This window comes from Arabidopsis thaliana, assembly GCF_000001735.4.
Source record: "Arabidopsis thaliana chromosome 1 sequence".
Taxonomy (NCBI): Eukaryota; Viridiplantae; Streptophyta; class Magnoliopsida; order Brassicales; family Brassicaceae; genus Arabidopsis; species Arabidopsis thaliana.
The window spans coordinates 25,858,007-25,883,513 of NC_003070.9; the positions used below are offsets into that span (position 1 = coordinate 25,858,007).

The 25,507-nt window shown below is 34.4% G+C and overlaps 6 protein-coding genes across 11 annotated transcripts; 4 read left to right on the forward strand and 2 right to left on the reverse strand.

The window, feature by feature from the left end:
* Positions 1–3,087: 3,087 nt before the first annotated feature.
* Positions 3,088–5,528, forward strand: AT1G68810 (basic helix-loop-helix (bHLH) DNA-binding superfamily protein). Its single transcript, NM_105555.4, has 2 exons — positions 3,088–3,897; positions 4,385–5,528. The coding sequence occupies exons 1-2, from the start codon at positions 3,283–3,285 to the stop codon at positions 4,874–4,876; spliced, it is 1,107 nt and encodes a 368-aa protein (NP_564944.1). The 5' UTR covers positions 3,088–3,282; the 3' UTR covers positions 4,877–5,528.
* A 1,936-nt stretch (positions 5,529–7,464) lies between these two features.
* On the forward strand, positions 7,465–11,023 carry AT1G68820 (Transmembrane Fragile-X-F-associated protein). Of its 4 annotated transcripts, none has more exons than NM_105556.5 (14): positions 7,465–7,982; positions 8,278–8,368; positions 8,453–8,537; positions 8,626–8,695; positions 8,789–8,858; positions 8,956–9,025; positions 9,316–9,361; positions 9,452–9,704; positions 9,786–9,994; positions 10,082–10,156; positions 10,226–10,286; positions 10,364–10,444; positions 10,535–10,614; positions 10,716–11,022. In NM_105556.5, exons 1-14 carry the CDS (start codon positions 7,846–7,848, stop codon positions 10,792–10,794), a joined length of 1,407 nt encoding a protein of 468 aa, NP_564945.1. In that variant the 5' UTR covers positions 7,465–7,845; the 3' UTR covers positions 10,795–11,022. The 4 variants fall into 4 exon arrangements, with proteins under 4 accessions (NP_564945.1, NP_001323371.1, NP_001323372.1 ...); NM_001334384.1 differs by having other exon boundaries at positions 7,620–7,982; positions 8,789–8,876; positions 10,716–11,023; NM_001334382.1 differs by having other exon boundaries at positions 7,465–8,368; positions 8,789–8,876.
* A 670-nt stretch (positions 11,024–11,693) lies between these two features.
* Positions 11,694–12,414, reverse strand: RTFL15 (ROTUNDIFOLIA like 15). Of its 2 annotated transcripts, NM_001160987.1 has the most exons (2): positions 12,249–12,414; positions 11,870–12,085 (listed from the first exon to the last, which is right to left on the reverse strand). In NM_001160987.1, exon 2 carries the CDS (start codon positions 12,078–12,080, stop codon positions 11,940–11,942), a length of 141 nt encoding a protein of 46 aa, NP_001154459.1. In that variant the 5' UTR covers positions 12,081–12,085; positions 12,249–12,414; the 3' UTR covers positions 11,870–11,939. The 2 variants fall into 2 exon arrangements, with proteins under 2 accessions (NP_001077795.1, NP_001154459.1); NM_001084326.2 differs by lacking the exon at positions 12,249–12,414 and having other exon boundaries at positions 11,694–12,221.
* Positions 12,415–14,405: 1,991 nt separating this feature from the next.
* On the reverse strand, positions 14,406–17,656 carry STN7 (Serine/Threonine kinase domain protein). The gene is made up of 10 exons (NM_105557.6): positions 17,075–17,656; positions 16,896–16,982; positions 16,696–16,815; positions 16,517–16,615; positions 16,271–16,439; positions 16,086–16,179; positions 15,869–15,962; positions 15,707–15,763; positions 14,895–15,308; positions 14,406–14,809 (listed from the first exon to the last, which is right to left on the reverse strand). The coding sequence occupies exons 1-10, from the start codon at positions 17,465–17,467 to the stop codon at positions 14,648–14,650; spliced, it is 1,689 nt and encodes a 562-aa protein (NP_564946.1). The 5' UTR covers positions 17,468–17,656; the 3' UTR covers positions 14,406–14,647.
* Positions 17,657–22,148: 4,492 nt separating this feature from the next.
* On the forward strand, positions 22,149–24,216 carry RAV2. 2 transcript variants are annotated; one of them, NM_001198423.1, is made up of 2 exons: positions 22,317–23,544; positions 23,960–24,216. In NM_001198423.1, the coding sequence occupies exon 1, from the start codon at positions 22,436–22,438 to the stop codon at positions 23,492–23,494; it is 1,059 nt and encodes a 352-aa protein (NP_001185352.1). In that variant the 5' UTR covers positions 22,317–22,435; the 3' UTR covers positions 23,495–23,544; positions 23,960–24,216. The 2 variants fall into 2 exon arrangements, with proteins under 2 accessions (NP_564947.1, NP_001185352.1); NM_105558.3 differs by lacking the exon at positions 23,960–24,216 and having other exon boundaries at positions 22,149–23,949.
* A 211-nt stretch (positions 24,217–24,427) lies between these two features.
* AT1G68845 (uncharacterized protein) lies at positions 24,428–25,039 on the forward strand (the record flags this gene model as incomplete). Its single annotated transcript, NM_148641.2, has 2 exons — positions 24,428–24,690; positions 24,759–25,039. The coding sequence occupies 2 exons, from the start codon at positions 24,428–24,430 to the stop codon at positions 24,910–24,912; spliced, it is 417 nt and encodes a 138-aa protein (NP_683482.1). The 3' UTR covers positions 24,913–25,039.
* Between the last annotated feature and the right edge of the window lie 468 nt (positions 25,040–25,507).

Consider the following 25,507-nt stretch of genomic DNA (forward strand, 5'->3'; position numbering starts at 1 on the left):
TGTTAAATGGTTACAAAGTGCATGAAGCCATGTAAGCCCACGAAATAGGCTGGGAGAGAGAAAGAGAGAGAGAGAGTACGTTCCAAGACAAAATGATTAAAAGGTCTTTGAGAAGTCATAAAGGATTAGCGTGGGAAATGAAGCTCAAGAGATTGAGCACTGGTTTTTTTTCATGAACAAAATTGGCTCCCTACTTTCTTTCTTTTACTATGCTCAATTATTCTGTTCTTTTCAGACTTTTAATTGACAATTTTTTTCTTAGAATACTCCTTACAATTAATACCAAGGTCGGTCAAACTTTAAACCCTATAATCTACTCAAAAACTATAAACATTATAATTAAAATTATTTGACAAGCTTTTCTCTACACATCTTCTTTTGTATTGTCAAGGAATTCGTACGTTACAATATAAAAATCGCAGCTTCTTTCTTACAAAAGAGTTCAAATTATATCTGAAATTATTGTGAACCGTGTTTTTGCCATTGCTGGTTTTGGTCATGACATTCTAATAGAGTCAGATAGAGAAAGTAGCATCCATCAAAATTTTCAAATACAGTATATATATATATATATACACACACATTTTTCTCATAAATAAAAACCTAAAAATATACACATAAATACGCACACGTGCATGTATATTTGAGTGTATACATGTCAATTTCCAATGTCGTATATTAGACTTCCATCTAAATAAACTACTAATAAAAATTTGGTAAAGAGGAATATTTAAGGTAAAAACAAGAATTATTAAAAACACAAAATTAACTTAGAGCTTTTATAATGAAATGAAAGTGCTAGGAAAGCAAAAGGGCTTTTTGATTGCAAGCTTGAGACTAAGGTCATGATGATACGGCCAGCCTTTCTTGAGTCTTTGGTCGGTCCGACAATCTGTGTGTTTTGTGTTCACTCTCTGTTTTTCTTTCATTTTTTTCTTATAGTTTATTTACTTATATTTCGGTTATAGTGTTTCTCAAGCTCTAGCTCATATATCCTATAACTATAAGGGGATGTGATTTAAAGCAAATTTTGGACCAATCACTATGAAATAAAATATTACTAATTTTGATATTTTATTTCCCTGATAGCTACACTCCTTAGTTGAGCTTTCCGTAAGTTGAAAGCAAAGACGACTTGCAGAGCAACTTTCCAAGTTGCAAACCACACATCCATCTATAGAGACATATCATATAAACAAATTTATTTAGGAAAAATCCTAGAAATTGTCAAGGTTTACTCATTAGATGATACTCTAAATTACACCCATAATATATTGGCTTGCTAAGTTGCAAACTATCCATACATTTATCCATATACATCGTAAGAATAATTTATATAGGAAGACCTAGAAGTTGTAAAATGTGTATGAATAAATTCCAAATGAAGACCTAGAGCTTGTAAAATATAAATTTTAAATCTAGATATATATATATATATAAAATCCATAATATAAACCTTTTGTAAATTATGTTATAAGTTATAACAATTGTAACTTTAAGACGAGTTTACTATTAGCACTTGACACTAGTATTTTGCAAGCATTTAATTTTATGTTAAATTTTGTTTATTTATAGGTGACAATATGGGTAATCCAGTCCAATTTGATCCATAATGTTTATGGGGTGAATGTTAACTAGGTGAACGAAGAACGTAAGCCATTTAGTAAATAGGTTGACCATATAAAATGTTCTAGTTTCTGGTATGAGGGGAGGTAAATGCCTATTAATCTATCTAATTTGATGGGTCGAAAATCAAAATGATAAAATAGTTCTACCCATAAAATATTTTTGTAATAATTTATCACATATTTTCATAATTAATAGTTATTACAATCGGTATCATATGTGATACGTTCATTGTCTTCACATCATCATCGCATTATCATTTTTATCATCATCATAACATAACGATCATCATTTCATACCATCTCCATTATCATCATAATTTTGAAATCACCTTTATGGCACAAAATTTTGGAATCGTGCTTTTGCAAAACAAAACAAAAATATAGTTTTCTCTGCAAAAATCATGTTTTTACGAAACATTGAATATAGCGGAAAATTGTGGATTTGTGTTTTTAGCAATAATTATTATGAAATACTTTTAGCTGGAAGTTGCGAAATTACATAATTCACGATTCATTGAAATTCAGTTTTTGACCAAAAAAAACAAATTGTGAAATTATATGATCATGATGATGATAATGGGGTATGATGGTGATGATATGATAATATTATGATATCATGAATATAATAAGAAACGAATATCATTTACTTTTTTTTTTAGTTTTTAACAAAATGTGGGTAAATATTGGTGAATCATAAATCTTTTACAATCTAACTCATTTAGCCCATTAATTCCTTATGGTCAGAACTCATTTGCCTTATCAATATAATAGGGTCATAATATTTAGTTATGAGGATTTGAATTCGGATGATGACATAAGGAAACATTAGTATCAATTATTAGATTACATGAATTTGGTTAATATTTGTTAATTAGTATCATGGTTTTATATCAACGAGAAAACAATTGACCAAAAAAAAAAGATAACCAAATCACTATCCTACACAATGTTATGTGCTCTCCCATAACTAGTTAGTGGTCTAATAGAAGACAAATAATCAATTTTTTGTTGATACCTACAAATTTGTAACGTATATTATGTGGTCTCTAATACCTAGTTTAGTGCTATAGCGTAGATTTTATTTATATAAATCAATTAAATCTGTATAGTGCCGACTCATATATTTTCGATGCTCTGAAACAAATTTAAAAGATATGTATTATGTGTCATTTTGTATATATAAATTCTTTTTGTGTCTTTTTATATATACAAATTATTTTTCTGTGTATGGATATTTGGCGATCGCATTGCTTGTCCATATACTTATTAGAAATAGAAATAGAAATAGACCGTGAAGTACTAAATGCGTAAATTAAAAGATAGATAATCTAAAGAATCTTAAACCCATTACCTTTTTTTTTTTACCTTTTTAATAATTCCACCACAACACAAAACACAAGTTGCAAACTCCACATATCCTGCAAACCATTGGTAACAAACAAACGCATGAGTTTCCTATATATGTCTGCGTCTACAACATTTGAAAGCAAACTTTTGTCTCTTTTTAACTCTCTTAACTTTCGTTTCTTCTCCTACCTTCTTTTACCAACCTTTCCTTTCTCTTACACACATATATATATACATATATAGAGAGAGAGAAGAGGACAAAGAGTTGAAAGATGAAGACTCTCATGTCTTCATAGAAACAAGTGATATGTGCGCTAAGAAAGAAGAAGAAGAAGAAGAAGAAGAAGACAGTTCTGAAGCCATGAACAACATACAAAATTACCAAAATGACCTCTTCTTTCACCAACTCATCTCTCATCATCACCATCATCATCATGATCCTTCTCAATCTGAAACTTTGGGAGCATCCGGTAACGTTGGATCTGGTTTCACTATCTTCTCTCAAGATTCCGTCTCTCCAATATGGTCTCTACCTCCACCTACCTCGATCCAACCACCATTTGATCAGTTTCCTCCTCCTTCTTCTTCTCCAGCATCTTTCTACGGAAGTTTCTTCAACAGAAGTCGAGCTCATCATCAGGGATTACAGTTTGGGTACGAGGGTTTTGGTGGAGCCACGTCAGCAGCACATCATCATCATGAACAACTTCGGATCTTGTCGGAAGCTTTAGGTCCGGTAGTACAAGCCGGGTCCGGTCCTTTTGGGTTACAAGCTGAGTTAGGGAAGATGACAGCACAAGAGATCATGGACGCTAAAGCTTTGGCTGCTTCAAAGAGTCATAGTGAAGCTGAGAGAAGAAGAAGAGAGAGAATCAATAATCATCTCGCTAAGCTCCGTAGCATATTACCCAACACCACCAAAGTAAGTCCAAAATTTTTATAACATAAATTTTCATACATAAGTAAAAACATTCATCAATCACACACCGTTTAAGTTTTTTGTAAATAAAAAATAATACTAAAACAATGTAGAGTTTAAGTGGAAAAACATAGTAGCTGCGACATGAAAGTTTATGTCACATTTTGTCTCTTTTTATTTTTTTACATTTAGGTTTTATAAAAGGAGAAGTAAGTTATTCAAAGGTTTTCTGTTTTGATCAATGATCTTGTGGGTATTTGTTAAAGTCCCGAGAGAGAATCAGTCAGAGACTGTAGTATAAATAAAAAAGCAAGGAATATGGAACGTCTATGTCGTCGTTTGGTTAATTGATGTAATAAAGAGAAACAACCGGCGCTGCTTAAAAAGCATAAAAAGTCTTATTGCCGGACCAAATCATAACTTCTACGACCACATAATTTTCTCCTCGAAACTATACAAATATGTTTTTTCTTCGTTTTTTTTAATGCAGACGGATAAAGCGTCGTTACTAGCTGAAGTGATCCAACATGTGAAAGAGTTGAAGAGAGAGACTTCAGTGATCTCAGAGACAAATCTTGTCCCAACGGAAAGCGATGAGTTAACGGTAGCTTTCACGGAGGAGGAAGAAACCGGAGATGGCAGATTTGTAATTAAAGCGTCGCTTTGCTGTGAAGACAGGTCGGATCTCTTGCCTGACATGATTAAAACATTGAAAGCTATGCGTCTCAAAACGCTCAAGGCGGAGATAACCACCGTTGGGGGACGAGTCAAGAACGTTTTGTTTGTTACCGGAGAAGAGAGCTCCGGTGAGGAAGTGGAGGAAGAGTACTGTATAGGGACGATTGAGGAAGCTTTGAAAGCGGTGATGGAGAAGAGCAATGTAGAGGAATCATCTTCTTCTGGAAATGCTAAGAGACAGAGAATGAGTAGTCACAACACTATCACTATCGTCGAACAACAACAACAATATAATCAGAGGTAATCAATTTTTTACTTAAATCGCTTTTTTTTTCTTACTTTCGGTGTATCTACTACGTGTGTTGTTTGCTGGTTATGGAAATGAATGTTGTACGTCACGTTATACTATAGATATATGTGTGTTTGTGTGTATGTATAACGGAAGTATTTGTATCCGTTGTGGTCTTGGACTTTTGGTTTGGTTCTAAGATACTTATTTTTAAAAACTTGTATCGTTGAGTTGGTTTTCTAGATATGCTTAATGGGAGTATGTGACGAAAAAAAAGTATGATTTCTGTAAGGCAATGCATGGGTTTGGAAAATTCGTTTTCTCTTGTCATGTGGGAGGATTTGAATTTAATTTTGGCTTATTTTTGCAATTGTGTGAATGAGACCAAAAAGAGACAATGAAGAAGAACAGGAAACGTACCAAAGATGATGTGTATCATTAATTGATTTAGTCGGGTTCTGTCCGGGGGAAAAACAAAAAGAGACAAATTTGGGATTCTGAGCTTCGTACGTTGATGCTTCTCTGACTCTTTTGCCTTGTGTATTTATGTGTTCTGTAGAATCTTTTTCGTGTAACGATTTACATATATTCAAATATTTTGCTTTATATAAATTTGCATCATGGACTGGTATGAGGTAAACATCGGGACCAAGACTAAGATATAAAGGACGTAGCCAATTAGTTTTTTAGGTTGGTCCATGAAATTTAACATGGTATTCTAACCAGAGTTTTATTTTGTAAGTGTGTTATGTTTTATGTGTTGCACATGAGCACGTCCTTGATCGAAGTATTTAAAATTTGTTATTAAAGAAATGTGTAAATTTATAGGGATGATAAGTGATTGTGATTGAGATTGGTCATGACGAGGAACATACGTAATTGACGTCGTATTTGTGTTAAGCTTGCATCATGAAGTGAAGTACGTCGACGTTATTAATAATTATGATCATTTAGTACTACTTACGTACTATTGTACCCTAACTGCCATTTCATTTGTCTTTTAACATTTTTACCTAAGTGACGGTCATGTGAATTGTCTAGTAGACTAGTACTGACTCCTCTTTTGGCTTTCTCTATAGACAACCTTGAATTTAATTTTAATTTATGTTAATTACGTCTTCATTATCAAACCAAAAACTTAGAAGATTTCTAAGTTTTGTGGAGACTTGCAATTAGGGCTCAGCTGGTCATGTTGTTAGAGCGACATAAAATGAGATGAATTTTATTAGTTTGTTGGATTCTACAAAGATATTGGACTACCTACCATTTGCATTGAAAAGAATATCCCAAAAGAGACTTTTGGTTTTACTTTAGGGATCTCTTTTTATTTTATTTTATTTTTTTATAAAGAAGAGAGTATTGGGAAATCTTTAAAGGCCCAAACCAAAGCTCAGCCATATTTCTACAGTTAAGCCCAGCCATTTTTTTACCAAAGAATGCTAATATCATTTTTCAGCAAGATTTTATTGAATCATTCAACTCTCTAATTATTGATTAGTCGCGGTATTAAAATTGTGCTTCCCCTTTTGGAAAAAAATAGAGTAACTGTTCAAATCCTTATCATCCTGATTCAGGATATTAAACCTTAAATATTGTTTGTCAAACTCAACTTCTATCAATCATTTTTTATATTGTTTTAATGTTAAACAACTGTCCATCTATCTTATCAACAAGAAGAAGAATTTCTAGCCAGACTTATAAACTTGCACGACAAGACATTCATCCTTTTTTAATTAATGAACAAGAGTAACGACTTTTACACTTCTCTTGTCACAAAATTATTGAACAGTATTTACAAGTATTTTATAAAAATTGCTATTGGTTGATATTTTTATTGGTGCATGTCAAGATATTTCTGGCAACAATCATTAGAACGCGACCATAACATGTGCTGCAATTTGACAATTCTTTATATCTAAAAAATGACAATTTGACCTCGTTGGAATCTTGGATTTGTTTCTCCCAAGCACAATATGTTCGAGCTATCGTACCATTTCTGAAAGTGTAATTATAAAGACTGCAATCATATATGGGCTCGTGGAGCTAAATCATGGCCTAAAGTTTTTTTTTAATCAAATGGATTTTGAACTTGTGGTAAAGTTTTCGGATCTACGAAAAATTATGCATTCTTAATCAAACCTCTAATTCGATAAGACAATTGTTTTCCAACAAAGAATGTGTCAAAACTCAAAAACTCTTAACAATTGTTTTGAATGTTTTCCAATAATACCACATCGGTTTATGTATCAATTAATATTCCAAAAGTTGATACTCCCAACGATATTCCTATGACCTAGAATTTGATCCATATCTCAAAATTTTACGACCGACAAATATATTAATGTTCTTTTATTTTATTTTATATAGATTAATGGTTTAGTCATCTACATGTATTCATTAATACACCTATATACTGTAATATTTTCACGAAACTTTTAAACATTTACAAAAAATGAAGAGATTAACTTTGAAACGGAAGAGTGTTAATTACTTAATTATGTATGTTTTGTTTGTTTGTCAACGAAGAGTATTATTTTTTTATATACTAATATGAAGACAAAACATATAATTCCATGTCACCTCGTAATCTCGTATGTTGTAAAAAAAATATCTCTATCCAATAGTATTTCACTACCTAGTTTAAATCGCATTCTCTATAATACGTTACCATATTCCCCAAATTACCCTTAGCTATGACCATAGTCGCTGGCTCGCTGCAAAAAGTGAAAGGGGTATATAGGTAAAAAAGGATAAATTAACAGAGAGAGGAAGGGCTTTGGCGTGGAAGCTCAGCTTTTCTCCGAGTCGGGAAAATGTCTTTTTCTCGAAAGAATAAATCTTTTTCTCTTCTCTCTGTGTTACCCTCTTGAAATTTTCCGCGAAAAATCTCAACTTTTCCATCTGAAAACCCCCCAAAATCAAACAATTGGATCTTGATTTTTAGCTGTGATTTAGTGATTAAGAGGCTTAGGGTTTGTGGCGAAATGTTGGTACAGAGAAGAGTAATGAGTTGGAGAAGAGTCTGGAAGTCGTTTCAAGCGGCTTCTGCGCATTGTTTACTCTTCTCCTTCACGCTTCTTCTCGCTTTGAAGCTTGATCATGTTGTTTCTCATTCATGGTGGTCAGTTTTTTTCTTCTTCTTCTTAAAGTTTCCGTCTTTGGTGGCTTGACTTCTGTTTTGTATTGTGAAATGTTTGAATTGATCGATTGGATTCTCAATTATGCAAATTCTCTTCTTGTAAAATTGGATTTTTTTTTGTCTTAAAGTTAAACTCTTTCTTAGGTTTATCACTTTGAATCTTTGGTGATGTATAAAGTAGAAGTAGTATCTTCAATACCATCCTTAAAGGTTAAGACTTTGATGTGGATAGCTTTCACTCTTCTTTAAGTATGTGTTGTTTTGTCTGTTTTTACAGGTTTGTATTTGCACCCTTGTGGTTGTTTCATGCTGTGATTGCTCGTGGTAGATTTTCATTGCCTGCTCCATCAATGCCTCATGATCGACATGTATGGCATTTTTATGATTCTCTTGTTTCATTTTGAACCTTTGATTCTTTGTTGTGTTTAAGTCCTAACTTGGTCTTGTGGCAGTGGGCTCCTTTTCACTCGGTTATGGCAACACCACTTCTTGTTGCTTTTGAGATCCTTCTCTGTGTACATCTTGAAGATAAATATGGTATTTTCCATGACTTCTATTCATTGAATCACGGCATGTATGATTGGTGGGTTTATTATAGGCTTTGGTTGTGCTCCTCTGTTTGCAGTTGTTGACTTAAAGATTGTCTTTCTACCGTTGCTTGCATTTGAGGTAGCAATTTTGATAGATAATGTCAGGTATTCCATTCAAAGCTTTTTTGATTTTGTTCACCCTTCTTACTACTCTTAGAGTACGGAACAATTAAATCTTTTTTGCAACTATTCCTGCAGAATGTGCAGGACGCTCATGCCTGGAGATGAAGAAACTATGAGTGATGAAGCCATATGGGAAACACTTCCTGTAATCAAAGCTCGACAAGTTTAAAATATGATCCCTTATATTTCTCTTTTAACTTGTCTCTGCAGGTTGTCTCTGACATTGTCTAATGGTTTTGTAGCATTTCTGGGTTTCCATATCTATGGTTTTCTTCATTGCCGCAACAACCTTCACTCTTCTTAAATTATGTGGTATGTTACGCTTTTACTTAACTATCTTTTTTGGAGTTAGTGATCTTCTCCCTTCCAACTGCAATCTTATAGGTGTCACTTCCATGTCCTTAGTTCAACTTAAAAGATTAAAAGAAGAAAAGTAATTTTAGGTTGTTATGATATCTGGTGACTGCATGTTCTAACAGTTAGCGTGCGTGTGTGTGTGTAATTTTGTAAAATCGACTGCATACTCATAACTGTTGTTCTGCTTCATAATCTCTCTATCTCAATCTGTTTCTGAATCTGTTATCTTTCGAGTCCTTATATAGGTGACGTAGCTGCGTTGGGATGGTGGGACTTATTTATAAACTTCGGGTAAACTACTTTTTCTCTTTAAGATCTTCTGCCTCTTAAAAATGTCTTCTGTGCCAGGTTTGAACAATCTTCTTTCTCCTCAATTCACAGAATAGCAGAGTGCTTTGCGTTTCTTGTCTGTACAAAGTGGAGCAATCAGTCAATTCATAGGTATTCACATATACCGGAACCTAGCTCATCTTCAATGGTAGTAAGATATCTGGATTGGAACAGAGGTCTAGTAGTAACCGCTGACGACGAGCATCAGCAAAGCAACAGAATATGTGGTCTCCAAGATATTGGTGGACATGTTATGAAAATTCCATTTGTGACCTTTCAAATCATCCTTTTCATGCGCTTAGAGGTACAACACAGACAAATCCATTGCTTTTGAAACATTTACGAATTCCCTGGTTGGAGCTAATTCTCTTTAATCTTACTTCAGGGAACGCCAGCTTCTGCCAAAAACATTCCGATTTTAGTTCTGTTTGTACCTCTTTTTCTGTTACAAGGAGCTGGGGTACTTTTTGCTATGTATAGATTGGTTGAGAAATCAGTCTTATTAATAAATAGTGGTAGTGGTTCTTATGGAAGATATTTTACCGCAACATCATCAGCTCGTGAATTCCTGGGATTCTTTCAACATGGTGCAAGGTACGTTAGCAGAAACGAACTATACATAGGAATCTATGGGGAATAAGTCCTCCTAAGTACTAATCTTTCTCATATTGTAAATCACAGATTACTTGGCTGGTGGTCTATCGATGAAGGAAGTCGGGAAGAACAAGCAAGGCTCTACTCTGGAGAAGCTACTGGGTAAAGCTCTCATCTTTTGCTAACAAGTCGTCAATTTGGCTCTGTTAACAACAATTTTGTTTGACTCAGATACAACACCTTCTCACCAGAGGTTGTGAAGAAAATGCCAAAGTCTGATCTTGTTGAAGAGGTAAGTTACACATAAGTCATTTCCTTTTTAATATCTGAAACCAAAGCAAAATCTTTAATCTTTAAATCCCTCACCAGATATGGAGACTTCAAGCTGCATTGAGTGAGCAAACAGATATCACCAGTTATAGCCAGCAAGAGTACGAAAGGCTTCAAAACGTACTCCCTCCACTCATTTTCTCTGTTTAGTAACCTCCACAGAAGTAACGATTTGCTTAACCCAATAAATTACAAAATTTTGAATTTCAGGAGAAGATTCTTTGTAGAGTTTGCTTTGAAGATCCGATCAACGTGGTTCTACTCCCATGTAGACATCACGTCCTCTGCAGGTAAACCGAAGCTCCTTCTTTGTTCTCTATCTCACTTTAACCGCATAGTAGAATTAGCATTTGGCTATAATTGATATTTTACTGATACATTTGGTTTTCAGTACATGCTGCGAGAAATGCAAGAAATGTCCGATTTGTCGTGTCCTGATCGAGGAGCGTATGCCTGTATACGATGTGTAGATTTCAGAGCTCCAATCCAGAAATGAAGAATACATTTCTTGCTTGTTTGGTTTTGTTTTAGTAATGAAGCAAGCACTATATATATATATGTTACAACTTGCATAGGAAAAATTCTGATTCGTTTTCGAGTGGATGTAAATAATACTGTAAACCATCGTATATGTCATGAATCTTCTTTCTCTCTTTTTTTTTTTTTGATCATACAATTTGCAAAGATTCATACAAGTGGTAACGGTTAAGAAATAAAACATATTACTGTTAAAGGATTTTGAATCGAGGTTAGGCAGTGAGCATCCAAAAAAGCTTTTCTGTTCTCTGCATGTTTAAAGGAACAAGGGAATGATCAACTAAGAATATGGCCACAAACCGATGAGATTGATCAACAGATTGGGTATTTGATCAAAGTTACATATTGGGCCTCAACTATGTATTTCTAATGTGATTCTAACATGGTTCTTCTTTTTGGTATGTTTGGGCTGTTAGCCGAATGTGACTTAAAAGGCTTTGTAACAATTTATTTCTCATGCATTTAATAGAAAAATCAATTATAAAAAAACAATATCAAAACAAATTTTGTGTTTTAAAAGATCTCTAAACTCTTATTTTCTGGTATTTTTGTCTATAGTCCGCCGCATTTTTATATAAAAAGAGTTGGTGATAATGTAATTGATTTTTGTTATTATTCTGTTGTGAATTAAACTCATTTTGACAAAAAAGAATTAGAATTGTACCTTTATAAATGGTGAAGAAAATATGATGGATCATGCATGTTATTTATTCTATTTCTTCTCAATATATTTTGATAGTAAAAAAATTAGAATTGTACCTTTATAAATTGTTTGGTGTGAACTGTGAAGGTCATTATATCGGAAGCAAAATTAAAGAAACTTAATCAGCAATAAACAGCAAAAGATATCGATTAATAAGTTACAAATATACATCTGAAAAAACCTTCTTTGGGATGAAAAATCTACTACAAAAAAGGAATACATATATAGCTCCGTTTAGAAGCCAATACATATAAAAGCTTTCTTCCCAAGGGTTGGTTATAAGTAAGACCCGCAACAAAAAAAGAGGAAAAAGGAAGAAAATCTTTGGTTAGTCTTCATTAAGCTGATGATGATGATGTTGATAATGATTTGATTTTAGTCATGCCAACAAAGAAGCATGACAACACACCTCCTTATGATGTAAAGCTTAGCCTTTTGCTCTCTAACCACTCCTCCCACTCCACGGCTCCACATCTTCCTCTTTGTTCCTCCTACACTCGAACCGGTCGTCTTCATTTTCTCTATAACGATCACAAATCAAGAATGTGTAATTTGTTTTGGAACTGAATGTGAAAGAGAGAGATATAAATGATGTTATGGAGTATGAAGAAGGTGATACATGAAGAGGAGTTATATATAGAAGTGAGAAAAAGGTGGTGGCTAAGGACAGAAACCGAACCGTACCGAACTAGACCGGTCCATGAAAGAGGCAACGAGTGGGTCCGTTGGGGTTTGTGCACTGTTCCCTAACCCACCGGACACTGTGCCCCTCCATACCCACGTGGACCCCATCTTTTGAAGGAATCTTTGCCCTAAATGTGATTATTTATCCTCTATCACATGCTTTTGCTTCTCTCTCTTCATGAAAACATTAACCAAACCCAAAATTGTTAAAGTCGGATCCACTCAATTACCATTTTCTGTAACCAATGAATACTATACCGAATTCGATTGGTTTAGTCTTTCATATAATGGATTTTGTCTAAAATCTTAAGTGTATCAGTCTTTGATATGGTTTTGTCTAAAATCCTAAGTGTATACCAACCCGTATTCGAAGTTAGCAAAAGATGTGACCAACCAAAATTGTCGGGAACTACTATACTAACCATCCAAAATCGACAAGTGGCCTGGTCCCCGCAACATATTGTAAATCATATTTGAGATTTAATGATGATTGCGATTGATAATAATAACTAATGAAGAATAACATTAAATTCCTTTAATTAATAGACATAGGTTAAATAGTTGTTGCGACTTGTGAGCTAGTGATATTTCCATAGCGACCAATTGTAGTTTAGAAGTAATATATACACTAGTAAAATCTGGTAGCCACATGGAGAAATATTCAAAGGATCGAATTTTATGTTTAGTCTATTTCAGTCAGATATAAATTATTGGTAGACAAATTGTATGAAGTTCTGTAGAGTATAAAAATGCATTGCGCCGAAATTGGTGATAGAAACAATTAAACAAACGTCAATAACAGTATTAAAGACCAAACTATATAACTAAATGTGGGACAGTTAGGCGTTAATTAGGTGGCATAATCCTAAGTTCTAGATTCTTCTAAATATAATAAGTGAGATTGTATCAATCTTTTACCAAAAACCCGACAAATAGTTGGTATGATTTGAGAAGTAAATCATCTTCTTCTTTTTTTCAATTCACATTAATCGTTAACAACTCAAAACAAAGGGTATTAAAATTAGCACTGGAAGATCTTATCCTACAGCTATATCACAGCTTCATAGTTAACGTTAAGATTGAAGTTAATTAAATAATTAGCTACACAAATAACCAAGTAGAGCTAGGTGTGGTTTGATGTGGTTTACTGGCTGTTGTCATTGGTTAAAGTGAAGTCCTCGAATATGGAGAGTGGAACCGCACGTGAGGTTCTCGTGATTCACAAAATGCCTTTAGCTTTTGGTCGTCTAAAAGAACAAGTTTTAGAAAATACTAAAAGTTACACTTATCTTTTTTAATCTATGGTTAAGTATGTGAGTTGGTCTCTGTCATTCTTCTTTCTTTGAAATCTTGTCGTCCTTTTATGAACCAACTTTTTCTTCACCTCTAGTGGTTGTGACCAATTTAAACAAATTAATTAGTATTTGCGTTTCTGTGTACGTAATTAATAAAAAGTTACGTACGTGTGCTTTGTGCGATGGATAAACGTGAGAGTGATCATTATACCTTTTAGATCCAACAAAGCTCAAACAACTACATTCATGAATGATATACAAAAAAAAAAAACTACATTCATGAATGATATATATACCATTTTTATACGGTTTCATAACGTGAAAAAATGATTCTCATATACACCTTTTCATCGTCATCAATTCTTATATAATTTTGAAAAATGATTCCACTAGTTGGTGGTATGCCAAAAAAACAGAACTAGAAGAAAAAATTAAACCACTTTCTGTTAACGTTTTACGACTATTCAACTAGAAGCTATTCGACCATTGAACTATCTATTCTGCTATATTAATTCGAAGCCCTACTCCAAAAAATGTTAGATGCTATTGTTATATTGGGTTATAATATAAAATCTGCTAAAAGCAAGCCATAAAATTATGTATTAGAGTATTAAATGCATGTGCTCTGAGTGAAAAAAAAAAAAGGTTGAGTTAGAGAAACGACTCCAGCTTCAATGGCGTACGAACGGAATTTGTTTAGACAAATTAAAATAGACAATTACTTACCTCGAGAGCCAGCAAGCTATATTGCTTGACCAGAGACTTCTCTGACTCTTCGTGCGTAGCTCATGGTTTTTCACTTCTCAGGTCCGAAGCCCGAAAGGGTAACGTGCTGTTCAAGATACCTTCTTTCTGTTTTTGTTTTTTTAATTGAGGGTTTCACAAATTCCTAGGACATAAACAAGTATTCACAAAGTTATGAAACTTCAGAAACAGAGTCAGAGACTCCCAAGTTTGTGGATTTAGGTACAATACATCTTTTTCTTTAAGATTACTTGATTTTACAAGTAGTAGAAATTTTACTAAGGGCTAATAAGATATACATTGAGATTTACACTATCGAAACCGAAATGAAAAATGATATATTGTAAGTAGAGTCTGTCCTCACTCCTCTCTGGGGATCCATCGGTTCCACCAAACGGTCTTGCGGCCATCGCTAATCTCATCTATGGTCTCAGTGACTGTTTTCACAAGCTTCCTCTGAAGCCTAAGTGCTGATGCAAGAGCATTTCTTTGCGCATTCGCTTTCTTTCGAGGCTCTTTCTCCTATAATATTACAAAAAGAGAAACAATGGTTAAGGCTTGAGGAGGTACTCGAAGAAAATGAAAAGAGTATAGATTGACAACGAACCCTGAGTTCTTGGAGTTGTGTTTCTGTGAATCCACCATCTTTTTCTGTCCCATTTTTTGCCATTAACTGTATTACCCAATTTGCTGCTTCACTGTAGTCCTGTTGTGTAGCCCTGAAGTATTGCATTCTCAAGTTTTGCATGACGGACAACGCGAGCAATCCTTGTCTATCGAAATATGGGTGAGCAAGAGCTGCTTTTGCGCTGATTCTTTGTCTTGCTTTGTACCGGACCATCGATGTTAGAAGTTCCCATCCGATTCCACCGTCTAGATCTACAAGCTCGAACCCTCTACGGAGATCAGCGCTTGCACGAGGCTCCACTAGTTTTCTCCAAGCTGTTAAGTCATAGTCACATCTTTTCAGCTGGCGGTTGAACTGAATGAGGTTGCTGTCAGATCGTAAGGATGGGAATGCCTGGAATGGTAAAGCATGATGAGAATATTAACAGATAGTATGTATGATGGATTCGTTTTCCATCACAAGGAAGCTGATAAGAACGAAACTGGTTTCTGCTCTGATAATCGAAGAAGGGATGATAAAAAACAAGAACAATCAAAACAACAGAACCAAAAGTAATCCAGGGCAATGAATTCTAGAGCATTCCCTACTCTCCCAAGGCTCAAACTAACACCCCTAGAAACCTGAAAGAGCTCCTATTTTACTCTAATCCTAGTCACTGACTGATGAACGCATTTTTAACATTAATTGACACAACCAGAACACACGGACTATGGGCTTGTCAAAAGATAGTTGAACATGCGTGAGTCGAAAATCCAGAGAAAACTAAAGCCAATTGGTGAATCGCTGCTTACCATTTGAAGGAAGATGAGGCCAATGCTATAGATATCGAACCTATCTGGCAAATTCATCTGTTTGGACAAAACAATAAGTATCAAATTCCAACACTTAAGTTTATGAAACTAGGATAGCTTTATATCAACTAAGGTCGCATAGTCAAACAATTAAGTTTGCACCTGCCACAGGACAGGGGAAAGTGCAGCTGCAACAGGTGCTGAAGGTGCAGATGGAGTTTGGGTGCTCATGATGTATTGCTCAGGTGCTGCATACCTGAAAGCAACAACCCGAAAAGAAAGATACTTATTAACGGAGAAACGTGAAGTTTACAACAACAGAAAGTTCACATTTATGATCCTTGCCAGAGAAAGATACAAATTTTGAAAAGAAAAAGACCTTGGATCAAGGAGAAACTCTTTTGGAATGTAGTTAATTCCCACTCTCAAATCAGCTGCAGCTCCAAGATCGATAATCTTGAAAGAACGAGAACCTGCTCAAGTTTTAGTCGACACAAAACATGAGTCCTCATCTTTTCATTGGGTTCATTGCTCAAAAAGGTTCAAGAACTCAGATGATTTTACCTTCTGAGAAAATAATGTTCTGAGGCTTAACATCCCTATGGATAATCCCAGTTGAGTGAAGACCATCCAATGCAAACAAGAGTTGTCTCATGATAGTCTGAATAATTTTGTTTTCTCGTTCCAACCCTTTAGGCAAGTCTTGAACTTTCCCAAGGATGATAGTTTCTACCTATATCATCACCTTAGAATGTGACAAAACATATAACATAACTACAAAAGGATAAATAACCATGAAGAATCACATACATTATAAGGAAATTCTTTACTCTGCATCAAACCAGCAAGTGTTGATTCTCCTTCATATTTCCATAACAGCCAATACTCAGGTCCCTTCTTTGAAGACTTCTATACCAATCTCAACAAACACCAAAATCATAAATCAAGGAAGTCGAAGGAAAACATCATTTCAGAGGAAGAGAAATTACATCGAGAAATCCATAAACAAAATCAGCACAGCTATTCCCACAAGCTCTTCGAACCCTCTCGTTCATCCAAATCTCCACCGCACCATACTCAGTCGCCTTCTTCAATACATACTCACCCTCCTATCAACAAAGACCATGATAAGGTTCAATATAGGATAGTGAAACTCTATAAACAATTTGATCAAAGCTTTTATTTTTACCTCATTAGAACGTTTCTTAGATAATGAGACTTTATAAACAACACCAAAAGAACCTTCCCCTAATTTCTTCCCAACAACAAAATCATCCTACACAAAAACCAAAACCTAATCCCATCAAAATCAACCAAACCAAGAGACAAAACCCAAAAACAATCCTCAAATCATCATAAAAATCAAACCTTTCTAAAAGTAGGTCGAAACAATCTCTCAACAAAAGCAAGAACAAACATATCGAAAAACCCAGGAGCAACACCAGGTGTTGCCCATAGATACGAAAGAGCAGTGAGAGCTAAAGCTACTCCAGGAGCAGTGATCGTTAAACCATTAGATTTCGGCAAAGTACTTCGATATATCATATCACCACACTCCATAACCGTACATGGAAGTCCAACTCCAACTCCGATGAAGAGATTGTGAACCGTATCGATCAATTGAGCGCGACAACTGGAATTGAGCTTAACCGTTGGTTTAAAACTCAAAATCGGTGAAGTTAGAGAGAAAGGTTTGAGTTTTTTGCCGAGAAACGGTGAGGGAGTTCCGATGTAAGCTCCTCCCGGAGATATTGTAGCCATGGCGGAATTTTTTTCACCGGAAGAATTTTGTTGGAAGACAAAAAATCAAAATTCCTTAAACAGTCGTTGATTTCGCACCACTAGTTTTTTTTTTTTTTTTTTTCTGTTCATTCAAATTAATTAGTAGATTTACACCACAAAGGACACGTCGATTAAAATCAGATTCGGATATGTAAGGTTTAATAAACGGGCTTATTTTTAGGCCCATTAATGATGAAGTGCTTATTAAATGGGCTTCTCATGTTGTTTTAGTGATAAGATCCATAAATCTAATTCTTCGCCACCCGATCATAAACTCTGGTTTAGAAAAGTCCCCATCAATTATCGATTTGAAGCTAAGTAAGACTCGGCTAATCTTAAGTTTAAATTTAAATTTGTTTTTCTTTCAGTCTTCCTAAAATGTATTTACGTCAATTGATGTGTATCACAAAATCTCACATTTTTAAATATATGATATTATATGGTATACCATTAAGCCATTGAAATAATAGAAATCAACTTTCTTGATGAAGTGTTTTGACCATTTCCGTACAACTATTATATGACAACGATTTGGCAAATTTGTTTACTTCGTTGACCTCGATGTACGTAAGCTAATTGACTTCATAATCCTGTTTGCGAGATAGTTAATTATATTTTCCCTTTCATAATTGTATATTATATGAAATTGGTGCTTTTAAACTCTTAACTAACATGCTACTCCCTATCAAAGTAATACTATATACTATCATTCTACAATAATGACTGTAGTAAAGTTTGTCACGCAATTGACCGACGCATTTATAAATATTTCTTGCCAACATTTAAGGCCAAAACTTGATGGTTCGTTATGAATCGATATAACAAATCACTGTTTGACATAGAAAAAACAAATACTATCAAATGTTAGACAAATGTTATATATAGTCCATATATATAATTACTTTCATTACTTGTATACTTTCTACTAGTTTTGTTGATGTTATGATACTCGTTTCGAATAATCAAGCGGATATTCAAAGATTTAATGCAGCTATCTGATCTTCTTAAGATATAAGAATTTTTTTTGACAAACATATATTTGATCACTATTTGGTGAATTGACAATTTGTATTTGCTTTACTAATTACGAAATTCTTTTATTTTGAAGCGGGTCGTACATCGACGAATGACATAACGGATAAATAACAGATGAGAAATATTATTCCCACCGATGACAAGTTATACAATGAATCCATAACGTGTATACTGATAAAAATATTTGTATTAGCACTGGAAAAGAAATGTGAAAAGAATCGTAAGAACATTGACCATAATGTACGCGCAACATATACAGCTTGTCTGTATCGACGTGGATACGTGATCAAAAGATACAGTCAAATATATTCTCATTTGCCTCACATGATATTATCATAGTACTAATCACTACATTAAGTCACGAATTAGCTAAACTAATCAATGATAATTTTATTTTCAGTTAGTTTTATTTATTTGTTGTTTTGCTCGGCTTTATGAACAGAACATCAAGTTGGACAAAGTCGCTTCATTTCCAGATAGTCACTTTTTTTTTTTTTTTTTTTTTTTTCAGATAGTCACTTTTACATAAAGTATTGATTTGATAAACTTTCAAGTTTATTTAGTTTTGAGTAAATCTAACAAATGCAAATTAGATTATTTGATTCAGCAACATGAAAAAAAAAATTAGCTTATCGTCTAATATTTTTACATAAATTCATTGTTGACAATATTATAAGTGAGATCATTTATATATATTGTAAACGGAAACAATAATATACTTATGTGTAAACATTACTTAGTGAGGTCATGGAAACTCGCTAACGAGTGGCTGCTGCAATTTACAAAAGTTTGATGTGTATAATATTTAATTAGTCGCACGCTAGTTAATATTTAAGTTTTCTTCTTTTCACTTTTGTATCCAATTATATAGTATGTAGGAGCCACAAAATTGAATCTATTAGTTAAATTAAGTTGGTTCTGGTGGTATAATCATTTAATTAAGTTAGTTCTGGTGGTCCAAAACTAGGCCACGAGTTTCATTATTCCACCAGAATTATATAATTTAGTTAGTCAAGTCTGATTAGCCGAAGATGGAAATACGAAAAAATGTCAATAATACATGAAGTCTTTGTCTTCTTACCAAAACTGTACGATCTCAACGATGGAAGATAAGAATCTAAAACCAACGAGTGAGATGGAATCGGAATATTACTAAAATTAGGATGAGATGAGGTTTGGGTCCATACTTAACAGTGACAAATGACAATGATGGAGCTGACTTTTTCGTTCTTAAAACGTATCACAAGTTTTCTCCTACTTTAAATTTCATCTCCAAATTGTTGACCAAACGACATCGTCTGTTGCGACACCTTACCCCGATGTTTTTTCCTACGTTGCATGGACCTTTTCTTATACTTTCAAATAATTATTTGTCTTTTTTTCTCAACATTTATATCCACATTTTAACGATTTTCTCAGGATATTTTCTATCAATATGCTTAATTTTCTTTCTTTTTTTGTTAAAGAAATTAATTCCCATAGTTAACATGAGAGGGTTTAGCAAAATATGCTTAATTTTCTTGTTCGCTGATGTTTTTATTTTTATTTATTATTACTGATTCAGCATTCAAACTTATCATGTGATTTGGATGGTTATTGAAGTTTCATATTAATTGATAAATTAAATGTGTTGGGATGATGAGAGGTGATATAGAAATACATATTGTAGTGTTTAAATAGATATGGATTCAAGTATATAATTAATTCTTCTTAATCAAATTAATTTGAGTTGGACTAGTAGTCTAGTAAGTAGTAAGAGAACATATTCGGATGGTATCTTAAATTTATGAAATACAGTGTGTTTTCAGTTTTTATTGGTAGCAACAAATTTATCGGTTCATACCTCAAAGATAGTATTATACGTGTCTACGATTATATAAAAAAATCAATACAAAATAATTGTTCATTCAAGAAACAATCGGACGATATGAACATTATAGTTACAAACTAGTAAAAAGCTATAAATATGTAAAGTGAAAACTATTTAAAAGGGTGAAAATTAAAACGTATCAACGTTGGAGTGTTTCAAAAATATTTGGTTGGATAAGCTCAAACTAGTCAAATTGTCTCCCCTCCCAAGCGGGAACATCACGCCATGTCCACAATAAATCCATTTTTCTTTCTCTCAAATATATATAGAGATACATACATCGATACTATTCTATATATTATGTAACAAATTAGAAATATCATATACCACATGGTAAGTTGTATAAAGAGAATTATTAGTGTTTGCTTATTGCAAAATTAATACAAAACATTTTCTATTGAAGAGCTACAAATTAAGAAGGAAACTGAAAAATATAATAAAAAGCAGAATATGTTACGATATTTGTATGAGTGTATGAGACAACAGTATCAGATAAGATCATAATCCTTGCGACCAACCTATCCAAAAGTCTCTTTTTTGTTTTCTAATCAATTTACAAAACATTTAACCAATAAAAATATAAAGATGGTGAAAAAAATATGGTCATACAACAATTGCTTCAAAGGGGGATGAACTAAAATATACCAAAAAAAGAAGTGAGGATAGGTTCATGTGAGCCCCCATCCCACTTGACCCTCTTGGTAGGTCCACATTTACCATGAACATGTAACCCATTGGTTATTCATTTGTATGTATTGTTTTTTGTCAATGACTTAATTTTATTTTATTTTCTTCTTCTCTGACTTTTTTTTGTTTATCTGACTCTTCTATGTATGTCAAAATGTAGCAAGATAATTGAACATATTTGGATTGTTGAAAAACATATCGATATTTAGTGAATTAGTTTCTCCTCCAAGCATCTAGAATGTCATAACTGTGTTGAATTGTACATAAAATTTGATATGGATTGATCATTGATAATAAATCAATGAATTAATGATCTATTAGAATATGAACTTTTCATTCAAATTTAATTGATAATAAGTGGATTTGTCTATATGTAATATTTTAGTCAAAAAAATTGTTTCTTTTCAATGCGATATTATTATCCTTAAAACGTTTTCTCGAGATAATTTTTTTCCGAGCCATTAATTTTAGTATGTTCAGATATAGATCGACAGAAAAACTATAATTACGTCGGACCAATTGTAGATTGGATTGAATACATATGGATCAGATTCTAATACCATATTAGAATATGAGGTATCTAATTCAAAACCAACTATTAATAAATAGATTGACTCATATATGTCTTATATACTAGTCAAGATTTCTTTGTCTTTTCTAATGTGGGATATTATTATCCCTAATATCATGAATAAAATCAAGAGTTAATGTTTAACTATATCTAATCTATACTACCCATCTTTTTTCGGAAACTATATATAAGTTATAAAACCAAGAAATTCTCGTTATCCAATAAAAATAATAATTTTGACTATGGTTATATATCAGTTTCAACAACTTATATGATGATTGATGAGAACCTTATTTTATGAAAGTACGTGGTAATGTGTTGTAAGAAAATGTTCTTACGCCGTTGAAATATTTTTCCAAAAAATGTACATAACAAACGTACGATATGTATGTAAAAGCCGTGGTACTACATTTATTTTTGTCTGCCCTTCTCGGAAACTTCCTTCAAAGTTATTTTTGCCGTTCTTGAAAGCGTTGACCCTACCTTTCCATTTTTAAAATGTTCTCTCATTTTGACCCATTTTTTTCCATAAACCAATCAAATTTTAACTTTCAAAAACATAAAACTAATTAGATATAAAATAATAACATGTACATGCACTTGCCTCGTCCATTCCTCACATCATCATATGTCTTTGTATATATATAGATGAACCAAAGAAATGAAAAAGTAACAACGTCACCTAAATCTCTCTCACCCAATTTGTGTTTCTTCTTTCTGCTAAAAGGTTATAATTTTTGTTTCTTGGTTTGGTGAGAATCTTCAAGAAACTGAAACAAAGAAAATGGATTCTAGTTGCATAGACGAGATAAGTTCCTCCACTTCAGAATCTTTCTCCGCCACCACCGCCAAGAAGCTCTCTCCTCCTCCCGCGGCGGCGTTACGCCTCTACCGGATGGGAAGCGGCGGGAGCAGCGTCGTGTTGGATCCCGAGAACGGCCTAGAGACGGAGTCACGAAAGCTACCATCTTCAAAATACAAAGGTGTTGTTCCTCAGCCTAACGGAAGATGGGGAGCTCAGATCTACGAGAAGCACCAACGAGTATGGCTCGGGACTTTCAACGAGCAAGAAGAAGCTGCTCGTTCCTACGACATCGCAGCTTGTAGATTCCGTGGCCGCGACGCCGTCGTCAACTTCAAGAACGTTCTGGAAGACGGCGATTTAGCTTTTCTTGAAGCTCACTCAAAGGCCGAGATCGTCGACATGTTGAGAAAACACACTTACGCCGACGAGCTTGAACAGAACAATAAACGGCAGTTGTTTCTCTCCGTCGACGCTAACGGAAAACGTAACGGATCGAGTACTACTCAAAACGACAAAGTTTTAAAGACGCGTGAAGTTCTTTTCGAGAAGGCTGTTACACCTAGCGACGTTGGGAAGCTAAACCGTCTCGTGATACCTAAACAACACGCCGAGAAACACTTTCCGTTACCGTCACCGTCACCGGCAGTGACTAAAGGAGTTTTGATCAACTTCGAAGACGTTAACGGTAAAGTGTGGAGGTTCCGTTACTCATACTGGAACAGTAGTCAAAGTTACGTGTTGACCAAGGGATGGAGTCGATTCGTCAAGGAGAAGAATCTTCGAGCCGGTGATGTTGTTACTTTCGAGAGATCGACCGGACTAGAGCGGCAGTTATATATTGATTGGAAAGTTCGGTCTGGTCCGAGAGAAAACCCGGTTCAGGTGGTGGTTCGGCTTTTCGGAGTTGATATCTTTAATGTGACCACCGTGAAGCCAAACGACGTCGTGGCCGTTTGCGGTGGAAAGAGATCTCGAGATGTTGATGATATGTTTGCGTTACGGTGTTCCAAGAAGCAGGCGATAATCAATGCTTTGTGACATATTTCCTTTTCCGATTTTATGCTTTCGTTTTTTAATTTTTTTTTTTTGTCAAGTTGTGTAGGTTGTGATTCATGCTAGGTTGTATTTAGGAAAAGAGATAAGACCAAAAAATAAATTGGAACAATGGTTTTGTGGAAAAGTGGTAAATAGACCTACCTCATAGTAAAACGTTACCGGATACAACCTAAATGTTTATCCGTTCCTAAAACTAGATGAATCAAATTAATTAACTATCTAAAATTGCATGATAAATCGGAAAAAGAGGATGAATTCTTGGCAATTTCATCCATTACCGTACAAGGACTTATTTCTCTTACTTGGCAACTAAAGGATGCTCATAGGTGTCTTAATGATCTCACATAGCAAGTTAGCAACCTTTTACTCTCTTTTTTTCCAAGATTACTCTACTCTAGGTGTTGCTTCTGTAATTCCTTTATTTTCATTTCTAATGATATTTACAAGTTTTGCAAAAAAAAAAAAAAAAAAAAGTTAGCAACCTTGGAGTCTCGACCAATCTTGAGGGGAGGATATGGCATGAATGATGTAATTGTAGAGTCATTCTCGAAATTCACCACTTCATAGCCCACATTGTCAAGGCACCATTCAAGCTTACAAATTAGCAGTAGTCTGCCTCTTATCGTCTCGAAGTTTTCTGGTATTGGTATAAGCTAGGTTTCGTTCCCCAAAGGTCGAACCATTAATAAATGACTGAAATCTTTTAACCTCAAAACAGAAATATGTAAACTGAACGAAATCCAAAATATAGTAATGTGTTCCCGAACAGATTCAAGCGACTTATAGTGCTTCTGGCAAACCTCACACGACTAGGCTGGTGAACGGAATGGTACGTAACCATTGCTAGAGGTTGTATGGCTTCAGTTTGTTCAGTTCAAGTACAAGAATCTTGGGGATTTTTGTGAACATTGCGGTATGATTAGCCATCGGAAGTGTGAAAAAGTCGCAAAACAGAGATGTTTGACCCGCGCGGGTTTAAAACGATACGATTCTCAACGGGTTGGTAAGGGTTTATCCGTGAAGTCTCACTACTCCCAGTCGTATGTTGACATGGGTTTACTGTTCGAGGAGACACTTACTTACGCTCAGTTCATGGTAGAGGTTAGGGTTGATGTTGTTTACGCAAGCGAGCATGAGTGGGGCGGCAAGAAACTGATTCGTTCCTTGTTGGTAAGTAAGTATGATTATTGCTTCGGGTTTCCTTGTTTCCCGACACGATTCATTAATGATGTTTTACCATTTGAAGAGATAAGATCTCACATCTGGCGAGGTTGACGACCGAGGACAAGGCCAGCATCGTCCGTGGACTAGCAGATCACTTAATGAAGCAGAGGAGGACTTGGTCAAAGCAGAGATGGGTTCCTCTGTTGTTCATGTCGAGAAAAAAGGAATGGTACTGATAAATTTGATGAGGGTAAGAACACAAAGGTGTTTAGGAAAAATTATAATAGACTCTGATATGAATAATTGTACAAGATACATTCTCTTATATAGAGATGAAAGCGTCGATTATCTAGTGAGGGTTATTAGAGGTGTGATGAATGAGTTCGGTTTTACTCACTTCCCGGATTCTTATATTAATCGTTTGGTGACATGGGTGAAAAACTCCAACTACTTTTCACCAAATTTTCCAAAAGATTGCATCCTGATAACAAATGTGTGGCAGTGCTTGGCCCTGACATGGATTTGTTTGGCACATGTTGTATATGTCAAGAAGATTTCTTTCTTGGGATGGAAGCAACCGTTACTTCTTCTTGTTCTCATGTTTTCCATACTTTCTGCATTGAAGACTGGATGCAACAATCTCAAAATTGTCCACTTTGTCGTATCCTGCTTCCAGTATCAAGTAGGTGAGATCGAGTCTTGACGTCTTTAGCCTGTTTCCATGCTAAATTCTTAGAAACTCTATCTTTTACATGAGCAGAATTTTGCTTTGCTTGTCTCTTTATCAACCTTAAATTTCATTATACATTTTTTGAAAAGAATTATTTCTTC

Coding starts and splice junctions, on each gene's coding strand:
- AT1G68810 (NM_105555.4), top strand. CDS start 3,283: ATGTGCGCTAAGAAAGAAGAAGAAGAAGAAGAAGAAGAAGACAGTTCT. Junction 3,898..4,384: donor TATTACCCAACACCACCAAA/GTAAGTCCAAAA, acceptor TTTTTAATGCAG/ACGGATAAAGCGTCGTTACT.
- AT1G68820 (NM_001334384.1), top strand. CDS start 7,846: ATGTTGGTACAGAGAAGAGTAATGAGTTGGAGAAGAGTCTGGAAGTCG. Junction 8,877..8,955: donor CTGTAATCAAAGCTCGACAA/GTTTAAAATATG, acceptor ATGGTTTTGTAG/CATTTCTGGGTTTCCATATC. Junction 10,287..10,363: donor AGTCTGATCTTGTTGAAGAG/GTAAGTTACACA, acceptor ATCCCTCACCAG/ATATGGAGACTTCAAGCTGC.
- RTFL15 (NM_001084326.2), bottom strand. CDS start 12,080: ATGAAGACGACCGGTTCGAGTGTAGGAGGAACAAAGAGGAAGATGTGG.
- STN7 (NM_105557.6), bottom strand. CDS start 17,467: ATGGCTACAATATCTCCGGGAGGAGCTTACATCGGAACTCCCTCACCG. Junction 15,963..16,085: donor GAGTTTCTCCTTGATCCAAG/GTCTTTTTCTTT, acceptor TGTTGCTTTCAG/GTATGCAGCACCTGAGCAAT. Junction 15,764..15,868: donor TTTCCCCTGTCCTGTGGCAG/GTGCAAACTTAA, acceptor TTGTCCAAACAG/ATGAATTTGCCAGATAGGTT.
- RAV2 (NM_105558.3), top strand. CDS start 22,436: ATGGATTCTAGTTGCATAGACGAGATAAGTTCCTCCACTTCAGAATCT.